Below are 11,916 nucleotides of genomic sequence, written 5' to 3'. Positions count from 1 at the left end.
AACATGTACTCCACCTTGTTGAGATGACCAAACAACAGTGCCATCTCAGAGTACATTTCGAGTCGCTCAGGCAATGACCCCCAGCGTTTCAAGGCACTTCTCGAACGCACTTCCAGGTAACGTCTTTGTCAACATATCTGCAGGATTTAAACTAGTGTGAATCTTTAGGACCTTTACTAGACCCATCTCAATGATATCTCTGATAAAGTGAATTTTCCTGGCAATGTGTTTAGTACGATCATGATGAACCGGATTTTTAGCTAGGCAAATTGCACTTTGAGAATCACAATGTAGGTTGAAAAACTCTGAATCAAATCCTAACTCATCGCAGAATTCCCTTAACCACAAACCCTCCTTTGTAGCCTCTGACAGAGCCATATACTCAGCCTCTGTAGTTGACAAAGCCACTACATGCTGTAGTGTAGATCTCCAACTCACAGTGTTGCCACCCACTTTAAACACGTAACCAGTGACTGATCTTCGCTTATCGAGATCAGTAGAGTAATCCGAATCACAGAAGCCTTCAACATCAAAACTCCCTGCCCTTTTAAATGTTAGACAAACATCTTTAGCTCCTTGTAGATATCTTAGTATCCACTTCACGGCTTCCCAATGCTCTCTGCTTGGTTTGGACATAAACCTGCTGACTAAATCAACTGCGAAAGCAAGATCAGGCCTAGAACCAACCATAGCATACATTAGACTCCCAACTGCACTCGCATAGGGAACAGAATCCATAGTCTTCGACTCAATAAGCCACTCCTTATCTGTTAAACTCTTCAGTTTAAACTGAGAGTTTGTGGGAGTGATCACCGGCTTGCAGAACTCCATTCCGAACGTTTTAAGCACTTGACCAATGTATCTATTCTGTGTCAGTTTCAGTAGTCCCTTCTCTCTGTCCCTTACAATATCCATTCCAAGAATCCTTGAAGCTGCTCCAAGATCTTTCATTTCAAATTCAGTGCTCAAACTCTTCTTTAAAACCTGAATGTTCTTCTTGTTCTTAGCAGCAATCAACATATCATCCACGTATAAAAGTAGATAGATGCAATCTCCTGTCTTCAACTTCTTCATGTACACGCAATGGTCTTTAACACACCTTATAAACCCAAGTGTCTTGATGAACGAGTCAAACCTTAAGTTCCACTGTCTGGGAGATTGCTTTAACCCGTATAGGGACTTTCTTAGAAGGCACACTTTTCCTTCATCCCCCTTCTTAATAAACCCTTCTGGTTGTTCCATGTAGATTGTTTCATCTAGGTTTCCATGGAGAAATGCCGTTTTGACATCCATTTGCTCTAGCTCAGCATCAACGTTTACCACATAGGATAGGATGATCCTTATAGACACATGCTTGACCACAGGCGCAAAAATCTCATTGTAGTCAACCCCTTCCACCTGAGTGAAACCTTTCGCAACCAATCTAGACTTGTATCTAGGATCTTCAACCCCTGGAATACCTTCCTTTAGCTTGTGAATCCATTTGCACCCAATGACTCTTTGTCTAAGAGGTCTGTCAACGATATCCCAAATGTGATTCTTGTCTAAAGAAGCCTTTTCTTCTTTCATAGAAGCATTCCACTTATCCCAGTCTTTGCTTTGTTTCGCTTCAGCTAATGACTTAGGCTCATTCGTTATAATGTCATCAGCGCATGTTAACGCATAAGCCACGAAGTCTCCACTCTCAAACATAGCTGGAGGCTTAGTCTGTCTCCTTACACGATCTCTTGCAAGTAGATAGTCATCTAGAGATTCCTCCTGGCCTTCTGATTCATCTTCACTTTCATCTGAATCTGAGTTTCTTCTCTGACCTGAAGTAACTCCACCTTCACCGGTGTTTCCTGATTCTGAAGATGATCCCACTTCAAAGGTAGAACTTTTCTGAGTAGGACCCTGAATCAAATCAGCTTTGAACGTCACTTTTCTTGCCTTGGGGTCGCTCGCCACTCCTTTTCCTTTATATTCTTTATACAGTGTTTTCTCATCAAACACAACATTTCTACTGATTGTAGATTTTCCTTCCTCTATTAACCACACACGATATCCTTTCGTGCCTTGAGGATAACCCATGAAAATACCTTTCAACGCTCTTGGACTCATCTTATCTTGTACAGTATGAACGTAAGCCACACAACCAAACCTCTTGAGATGACAAAACTCCACTTTAACTCCAGACCACACTTCTTCGGGAATTTTAAACTCGATTGAAGCACTAGGAGTACGGTTTATCAAGTAGACTGATGTAGCAGCTGCTTCTTCCCAAAACTTTTTCTCAAGCCCTGATTCTGCTAGCATACAACGAATCTTATCTGCTATCGTTCTGTTCATTCTTTCTGCTACTCCGTTTTGCTGTAGAGTGTAAGCGCACGTTCGATGTCTCTTGATTCCAGCTTCCTTACACATAGTATCCATCAGGTTGTTGCAGAACTCCAGACCATTGTCTGTGCGTAAACACTTAACTTTCTTTCCTGTCTGAGTCTCAACAAGCTTCTTCCATTCAGAAATGTTCTCATACGTTTCATCCTTAGTCCTTAAGAACCTGATCCAAACTTTCTTTGAGAAATCATCTATCAACGTTAGGAAGTACTTACAACCTGATAATCTTTCTGTATTAGACACTGAACCCCACAGATCACTATGAACATAAGCAAGCGTCTCTGTTGTAGCGTGTCTAGCTGTAGGGAAAGGTAACTTATGAGTTTTTCCAAGAACACAGTTCTCACAGAAATCCAATGTGTGAACCTCCTTCTCTTTCAAATACCCATTCTTCACCAGAAAATTCATATTCTTTAAGCTCATATGTCCCAATCTTGAGTGCCAAAGATTTGTCAGATTCTCTTTGGTTCTTGCTACATTAGCTTCAGCCTTATCAACTGTACCATCAAGATAATAGAGCCCGTCTTTGTAGCTCCCTGAAAGAACTCGTTTTCCATCTTTAAAGAACACGACTTTAAAACCTTCTCCCCTATAAGTGCAGCCACACTTCTCAAGCTGACCGTACGATATGAGGTTTCGCCCCATGGTAGGCATGTACCTAACTTCAGTTAGAATCACCGTAGACTTGTCTGGGTTTACAATCTTCAGCTTTCCATACCCATGAACTTCACTGAACGTATTGTTACCCATTAACACTCTGCCTCCATTTTCTTCTACAAAATCAAATAACACTTCTCGATTCGGTGTGATGTGAAATGTGCATCCCGAGTCTAAAATCCACTCAGACTTCGTGTCATGGACACTTGCAGTTAGTACCATAGGATACTCTTTGTCCTGAGCCACATTTGCCGCATTCTGAGATCTCTGATCTTTTCTCTCAGGGCATTCTCTTTCGAAATGATCTTCTTTGCCACAGATCCAACACTCTCTAGTCTTCTGTTGACCTTTTCCTTTAGACTTTGATCTAAAATCTTTGCTTTTCGATCTAAACCTCCCACCTTTTCCTGATCTCTTGTCAGTTCTTTCTCTGGAAACTACAAGTCCTTCTGCATCAATCTTGGAGCGTTTTAACAATCCTTTCTCTTTTAGCTCCGCTTCCTTTGCATAAGCTGACGTAGTAACTTCTTTTATCGTCAATGTTTCTTTGCCATTTCCATACTTTAGAGTGTGAACAAGAGAGTCATACTGTGGTGGCAGACTGGTTAGAATCTGTATGGCTTGATCTTCGTCAGAGACTTGAATGTTCAGGCTCGCAAGATCATCCACCAGTTTCAAGAAAACATCTAGATTCTCTTCAATGCTTTTACTTTCAATCATCCTGTAGCTCGCAAAACTGCTTCAAGTAGATCCTGTTAGGCAAGGTCTTTGTTTGATAATCTGCTTCAAGTGCTCTCCAAACCCCATGGCGGTTGCTTCTCTCATTACTTTTCTTAGTACCATGTTGGTGAGGCTTGAGCAGATAAGGTTTCTGGCTCGAGTATCCTTTTCTTTAGCCAGAGGATCTACCTTAACTTCCTTATCAGTGACTTCGTCACTGTCATCTGTAGTTTCTACTTTCGTAGAACTAGCTGCTTCAGTCAAGATGTGTCCCAGCCCTTGCAGCTCCAGCTGCATTTGCATCTTAAACTTCCACATACCGAAGTCACCAGATCCATCAAACTTCTCCATCTCAAACTTCCCGTGAACCGATTCCATGATCGCCTCTGCAAACAATCACACTTCCCACACACACCAAATCACACAGCAACCAACCTTCGCTTGAATCACAGCTTCACCGCTGCGTGAACCTAGTTCTCTTTACCAGAGAACCTGGCTCTGATACCACTTGTTAAGGTATCAGACTAGGTTCGATTTCGATCTTGATCCAGTTCACCTAGTTGATTATCAATTCAACCTTGACCTTAACTAGTGATGAACCTGTTAATCGAATCAACGCAAACAACACAAGCAATTGTTTACCCAGTCTTCGTTTCCTACTGACTGGGGAGAGAACAAAACTCTCATGCACTTCACTATCGATCAATGGTGATACAACAGCTCAAGATCTCACCTGATCTTGTTTATGTGCAGGTACTACAAAAGAATGTACCGAGAACTCTTCGGAGAAGATTACGAGAGTGACTACGATGGAGATGACTCGCTATCAACCTCCGACACCTCCGATGACGAAGACGCGTAGAATGAACCGGAGAAACGCCTCGATCGCAAGAGCTGTGATCACTACTGGATCTCCTGTTCTTGATCAGTTTCTCCTTCCGCTCTCGTACTATCTCCCTTATCTCTCTTCTCTCGATCTCTGTAACTCTGCTCTCTGTTCTTCGCTTTCTCTATCCTCTCCTTTGTTTCGAGATAGACGATGAACAAGTTGTTATGGCCGTTAGGCGTAACAACCTTACCTTCTCCCGTTATCTATAAACTTGGGCCGTGCGGTCTCATTGCGTTTTTATTCTAGGCCCGTTAGTGGCCCAACGCCTAATGTGACAATACTCCACAAACGTACTTAAATTTTGAAAATCAAAATATTTGTTGCCAAGTGAAACAAAATTTAATTCGCATCATAATCAATGTTATTAAATCAGAATCACTCCTATTATTACTATTTATTTTCTTTCATAATTACGATGCTATGCCATTCCTATATTTATGGTTAATACATTAACTATTTAAAATCATCCATGTTTATTAAGGTGTTTATGTAAGGTATTTGGAATCATTATCAAAAAATAATTGGAATCATTATCACATCTATTACGTTTGACCAACGGTTCTATTTAATAGTTGGTCATATATTATAGAAATAATTATTTTGACGATTTGACATAATTTTCTATACGATTTGACATAATTTTGATAATGAACCGATTTGACAAAGATATTGCTATTCACAACTATAGTTTAGTAGATATCTAAATATGCAATACTGAACCGATTACAGAAATAATTATTTTCTAGACGATTTGACATAATTTTCCTCAACATATGTGTTTATAAGACTATAATTTTAAACAAATCCTAATAATTTTATTTAATTAATGTCATAAGTTATAACAAAATTCTAATTTATTTATCTTATATCTCTTAAACAAACCAACAAAGGCCTGATTCATAGGTCAAATTTTGTTTGCCTTTAATTTAAAGATCAGAACCTACTTGCACGAAAAAGCTACCCCAATGGAAATCGTTGGTCCATACTCCATGACCCTTGACGCCTATATGTATATATAGAACACAACCTTTATATACGTATATATGAATGATTTCTTCAGAAGAAAGAAACTGCAGACATTACTTGATGAGATAAGATGCAAATTTTCTTCACGTTACTTAGATCTCTAATGTTTTTCTTTGGAAGTAAAAGCATTTAGATGGATAAAAAATCTTGCAACCAAAAAGGGTGGATCACTACTATATATTTGTACTTGTAAATTCCAAACTTAAATCGCATAACGTATTGATAATAAAACGTAAGGCATAATACGATACAAATCTAATCTATTAATATTGAAGTATAAATTGAAATTGACCTTTAGACTTACAATTTATTTACAATCCTATGCCATTGATGTAAATAATAGACTCTAACCTTATATTTTATTTTTTGTCTTTTCCTAATTTATTAAATAATTTCCTAAATTGAATATACAACAAAATCCTACTATATAAAAGGAGCTATTTTAAAGGCTTCTAAAGTGTGCCACATATGCAAAAAATTCCTGGCCAATCAATCTAACAGCTCATCTTAAACTGGGCTGATATCCATGTCAATTACGAAGCCCAAACAATTTATTTAAATCCCAGTCAATACTGAAGTCAGCCCAATATCCATTTACGGTATATGATACCAAGAAACTAAGAAGCTCATTCTATTTTATGAAATTACATGCTTTTGTTTAGTCTTTCGCCACAGTGACCGGAGGCGTGTTGAATCACAAAGCTTCTCACGCATCCCATTATTATACTATTTCAATTGAGGTTCTTAGTGTTGTTCTAACTTATATTTAAAAATAAATTTTATTAAATGTTATAGATTTTACTATTATCTTAATAAAATTTAATATAGATTTGATATATATTATATCAAATTATATAAACTAATAAAAATGATATAAAATTGTATAATTATCAAACATTTGGCCTAAACAATATTTTTAAAATTTTGTAGATATATAAGAAACTAAATATCATACGATTAGATATTAGATGTTTAAGAATTGCATATTTTTAAAAGCTTTAGTAATACAAATTGTATAATTATATAAAAATAATAATATTACTAAATCTGGAATGGTATATATGAATATATATTTATTTTATAGATGATGCATAAGATATTACCAACATTAAATAAAATTATCCGTCTCATGTTTATTTTTTTAATTGTAGAGATGACATGTAGCAAAATGCCCAAAATGACCCTAATACCCTAGATATATAGAAAATATAAAAAATTTGAAATATAATACAATAATTATTTGTAGATAACTGGTACGTTTAACTTTGTGGGACAAGGAGACGTCTAATTTCAGGGAGTAAAATCGCATATCTACCAGAAAAAACTAAATCGTAATCATCACAAGTATCATTCTACGGTTACATGAAGGTAATAAACTAAACATAAAGTTTATGTCAAACTAAATTCTTACAAATATTTCATTTTTTCAGGGAAACTATCACTCACAACCACACCTGGATCACGCTTCTACTTTGACAACAATATTGATATCATACAACGCTTCCAAAAGAGGAATAAATGTCTATCCTAAGCCTCATAGCAAACGACACCAGTCAACTTTTTTAAAATTTACGTTACAGCTTTCTACGTCAATTAAATAGGCACACTCAAATACTATTTTCTCTTACGAATATTAAATTCATCAACATAATTTATTATTCAAACTTACTTTAGTTTATAAAAAAAAGTGATCACCGCTTCCAACGTCTTCGCATTATAAAAGAAACAAAACTTAACTTACACTTTCAGAAACTTTAAAACTTCCAATTTTAATTAAACTGTTTTTTAATTAAACATATAATCCGCGCGAAGCGCGGACACGGACTCTAGTATGTATAAAATCTATAATCACGTATTGCACATCAACACTATGAACATTAATATGTAAAACATCTCCTGCCATAAATTTGTGGATAGCCTAAACCGGGAAATTAATGTTCAAAACCAAACACTTATTTTTCCCACCAAACGTTGAATTGATATATTAGTAGCTATAATAATTATGTCTGGCCAAACTAAACCAAGAAATTTAAATGAAATAACGAGAACAAACACATAAATTCTTTTAGCAGAAAAGAAACACATAAATTCGTGGGCACTTATTTAGTTAATGAATCATGTAACATATAGTAGATTAACCAAACTATCACCACAAGACTAAACCATGAAATTATAGGTTTTATACATTTTAATAATCAGTATGTTAATGTATATATATATTATTTTTTTTTTTGATACCGTAACCGTTAAAGTGAATAACCTACATTTGCATCACAGATTTTTTAGTGACATAAACTTAAGATAGTTCAAAAAATTAAAGATTGTAATCAATATTCAGTAACAACAAAATATGTATAAAATCTATAATCACGTATTGCACATCAACACTATGAACATTAATATGTAAAACATCTCCTGCCATAAATTCGTGGATAGCCTAAACCGGGAAATTAATGTTCAAAACTAAACACTTATGTTTCCCACCAAACGTTGAATTGATATATTAGTAGCTATAATAATTATGTCTGGCCAAACTAAACCAAGAAATTTAACACATAAACTAAACGAGAACAAACACATAAATTATTTTTGCAGAAAAGAAACACATAAGTGGGCACTTATTTAGTTAATGAATCATGTAACATATAATAGATTAACCAAACTATCACCACAAGACTAAACCATCAAATTATAGGCTTTATACATTTTAATAATCAGTATGTTAATATATATAATTTAGATACTAGGCGTTAAAGTGAATAACCTACATTTGCATCACAGATTTTTTAGTGACATAAACTTAAGATAGTTCAAAAAATTAAAGATTGTAATCTACATTCAGTAACAAAAATATTTGTTTTCCTAAATATAATGAAATTCTACAACAATATCTTAGCTAGAAAATAATAAATCACGTATAATTTCTTTAAATTATCATTATACATTTACCACAAAATATAGAATTATCATTATATTATTGCAGCCAAAATATAATGACAGCTAATAAACTCTTCACAAACTATACGTGATTTCCAGCCGACGTGATTTATTATCTTCTAGCTAAGATATAGAAGATAAAACTATACATTTACCACAAAAATAAGGGATTGAAATCATCTATCTCATGTAAATATTCAAATGTATTATTGATAAATTAAAAATAAATCTATGAACATATGTAAAATTGTTATAAATACACCAGTATTGACCATTGTGCCAAACTATAACCAAACAATAAGAAAAAAGTGATAGCTTTAAAATAAATCAGTAGATTTATGGCTCCTAAGATGATACTATTGTTTCATTATAATATTTTATGGAAATAAACTGTTACTAACTCAATTACGGATAGTACAAATCTTATATATTAAAACAGAAGTCACAATTTTGATTCATGTGTGATTTTTTTTTAAAATGAATCTAATGGACCTATTCCTAGAAAATTATATATTTAATTTTTAATCTTATCATTTAAATTGTGGGCATATCAAAAAAATTTATTGGGCTATCAACATAATTGGATTTAAATAATAAATGATCCATTGGATTTATAGATAGTATAAATTAAATAGATATAATTTAATGTTGTAATACTATACCTCCATATGTTAATTATTTTAATATTTATCGATATTAACTTTTAAATTATAAAGATCTTTTTTAAATAACAAAAATCATATTATCTAACAATGATTAATCTTTACTGCTTTAAACCAATGAAAACAAATTTTAAACTATATAATTTATTTTAAAAATTAAACAAAAACTAAATATTTAATTATTTGCTCGATAATATAAATTTATGAAGCAAAAATTTTAATTTTTTAAAAACTTTCTAAATTTTTGAAATGTTACAATATCTTTGAATATGATAATAAAACAATATTTTACTAATCTTTATATATATAGTTACGATATTAATAATGAAATAATAATCCGGATATATATATATATATATATAGAAAAAGATACAAATACATGTGAAAGTCTGAAACAATCTATTCAATGAAAAATATACCGTAAACTTGTTATGTTTTAAAAATTAATAGACACATATATATTATAATATATACCAATTTATAATTGAAAGCAAAATATTTATATAAAAATAAATGAAAACAAAAATCTGCGCGGTTGAACGGATCGAGATCTCGTATCTCTATTATTTTAGTCATTTGATTTAGTTATGTGTGTCATTTAATTTATTCAAACAGACTTATATTAAGCTTAATATGCATTTATATATAATTAATGCTGAAAAACTATAAACTTATGTTTAATGTTTTATAGCATATTAACTACATATCGATCCATTTCTTTTGATTTTTAATTCAGTCAAATGTGTTGTATCTTTTTTTTTTTTTTTTTTTTTGACGTCAAACGGTCATTCTATTACTCAAACTTGAGGTGGACTGGGTAACCAGACCGGAACAGAACAACCAATAAAATGTAACTTCCTATGGAAGGATCTAGCAGTCTTAGCTAAAAAATCTGAAAACTGATTGCGCGCTCGTGGAACATGAATGATGTCGAAGTCCGGAAAGCAAATCAGCAGCGTCTCTATCCTTTCCAATTCTGTCGCAAAGCTAGGCCAGGCATGAGGATCCTTTATCATTGCTATCAGCTCCTTGCAATCTGTCCCAAAATTCTGGCAAGTTGAGTGTTGAAGCATGTTCTCCATTGCCCACCGCAGTGCTTCAACTTCCGAATGCAGAGCTGATTCCCGTCGATCGAAATTTCTTGTCCCCAACAATTGAATGTTTCCTCCACTATCGAACCAGACCCATCCACATCCACTATACTGAGCAGAGGCTGTCCAAGATCCATCTACCAAGCAAATATTACCCAAGCTTATGACTTGGGGCTCCTCAGGAAGGCCTTCTTGTACCACGATTCGTGCCACTTCATTCGCATTAAACCAGGCTTGACATTCACTCTCTGCATGTCGAACCAGCTCCAAAGGATCTCTGTCTATTCCCCTGAAAAGTTTCTCGTTCCTAGCCTTCCAAATGTACCAAATTATCCAGGGATAAGGATCCCTGTCCTGCTCCGGCTCGATAATGCTGTTTTTTCTCCAAAATAGGTAATCCATATTTGCGTAAATACTTGGTACTGGAAATAGACCTGGGCTAGACGGAGTTGATGATAAGGACCAGACTTGTAGAGCTGGCGGACACTCGAAAATAGCATGTGTTACAGATTCTTCTAGCTCTCCATATCTTGGGCAGTAGTTATCACATCTCATATTACGTCTTGCTAAATTCCTCGTTACTGCCACATAACCAGTTAATAGCTGCCATATAAGATGACATATCTTCGAAGGTGCTTTTATCTTCCAAGCAAAGGCTTGAAGCTTTGTGATACTCGGTTCTAGGACTTCCTTTTCCCCCTCTGTCATTAACACATTCTGAGCCACCCAATATCCAGATTTAACCGTGTATTGGCCATTCCTTGTGTAATTCCAACAGAATGTATCACGACGATGTGCTGAACTTGTGGCCAAACTCCTTATAAGTGGTATGTCCTCTGGATTGACATAACTCTCCAAAAGATCCACATCCCACTCTTTCGTTTCCGGATCAATGAAATCACTAACTCTCATATTAGGATGCATTACCGGCGCTATAGGGAGAGCTGGTCTTGCTGGGATCGTTGGAATCCATGGATCTTCCCATACCTTGACTTCATAGCCTGAATGTATCTTCTGTCTAATTCCCGTTAGAAGCAACTTTCGCGCAGCACTAATGCTAGACCACACATACGATGGGTTACTAGCAGAGATTACTCTGAGAGGTGAGCTCATCTTGTAGTATCTTCCCCTTAGAACCCTGGCCACCAATGAGTCTGGGAATTGAACTAGTCTCCATAATTGTTTTGCCAATAATGCCAAGTTGAACTCATGGATCATACGAAATCCCATTCCACCCTCTTCCCTTGGTAAACAGACTTTTTCCCATTTCGCCGAGTGGATCCCTCTTTTTGGTGGGTTTGAACTCCACCAGAATTTAGCAATGGCACTTGCAAGATTTTCACATATCTCCAAAGGGAGCAGGAAAGTAGACATTACGTATGTCGGAAGAGCTAGAAGAATAGATTTAATCAACACTTCTTTTCCTCCTTTTGAGAGCCATCTACCTGTCCATCCGTTCACTCTATGCATCAGCTTATCCTTCAGAAACGCAAAAAGTTTGCACTTAGAGCCACTGATGTCTTCCGGGATCCCTAGATAAGTACCCATTCCACCTTCG

General features: G+C 35.1%; 1 protein-coding gene and 1 long non-coding RNA gene across 2 annotated transcripts; one reads left to right on the top strand and one right to left on the bottom strand.

The window, feature by feature from the left end:
• Positions 1-3,774: 3,774 nt before the first annotated feature.
• On the bottom strand, positions 3,775-4,131 carry LOC125578161. The gene has a single exon (XM_048740490.1). It carries the CDS (start codon positions 4,129-4,131, stop codon positions 3,775-3,777), a length of 357 nt encoding a protein of 118 aa, XP_048596447.1.
• Positions 4,132-6,091: 1,960 nt separating this feature from the next.
• LOC125577932 lies at positions 6,092-7,382 on the top strand. Its single transcript, XR_007316304.1, has 2 exons — positions 6,092-7,036; positions 7,099-7,382. It is a non-coding gene; the product is annotated as an uncharacterized LOC125577932 (long non-coding RNA).
• The last annotated feature ends 4,534 nt before the right edge of the window (positions 7,383-11,916 follow it).

Source organism: Brassica napus, chromosome A9 (genome assembly GCF_020379485.1).
Source record: "Brassica napus cultivar Da-Ae chromosome A9, Da-Ae, whole genome shotgun sequence".
Classification (NCBI taxonomy): domain Eukaryota; kingdom Viridiplantae; phylum Streptophyta; class Magnoliopsida; order Brassicales; family Brassicaceae; genus Brassica; species Brassica napus.
The sequence above is the reverse complement of the archived record's forward strand: the minus strand, read 5'-3'. Positions and strand labels throughout refer to the sequence as shown.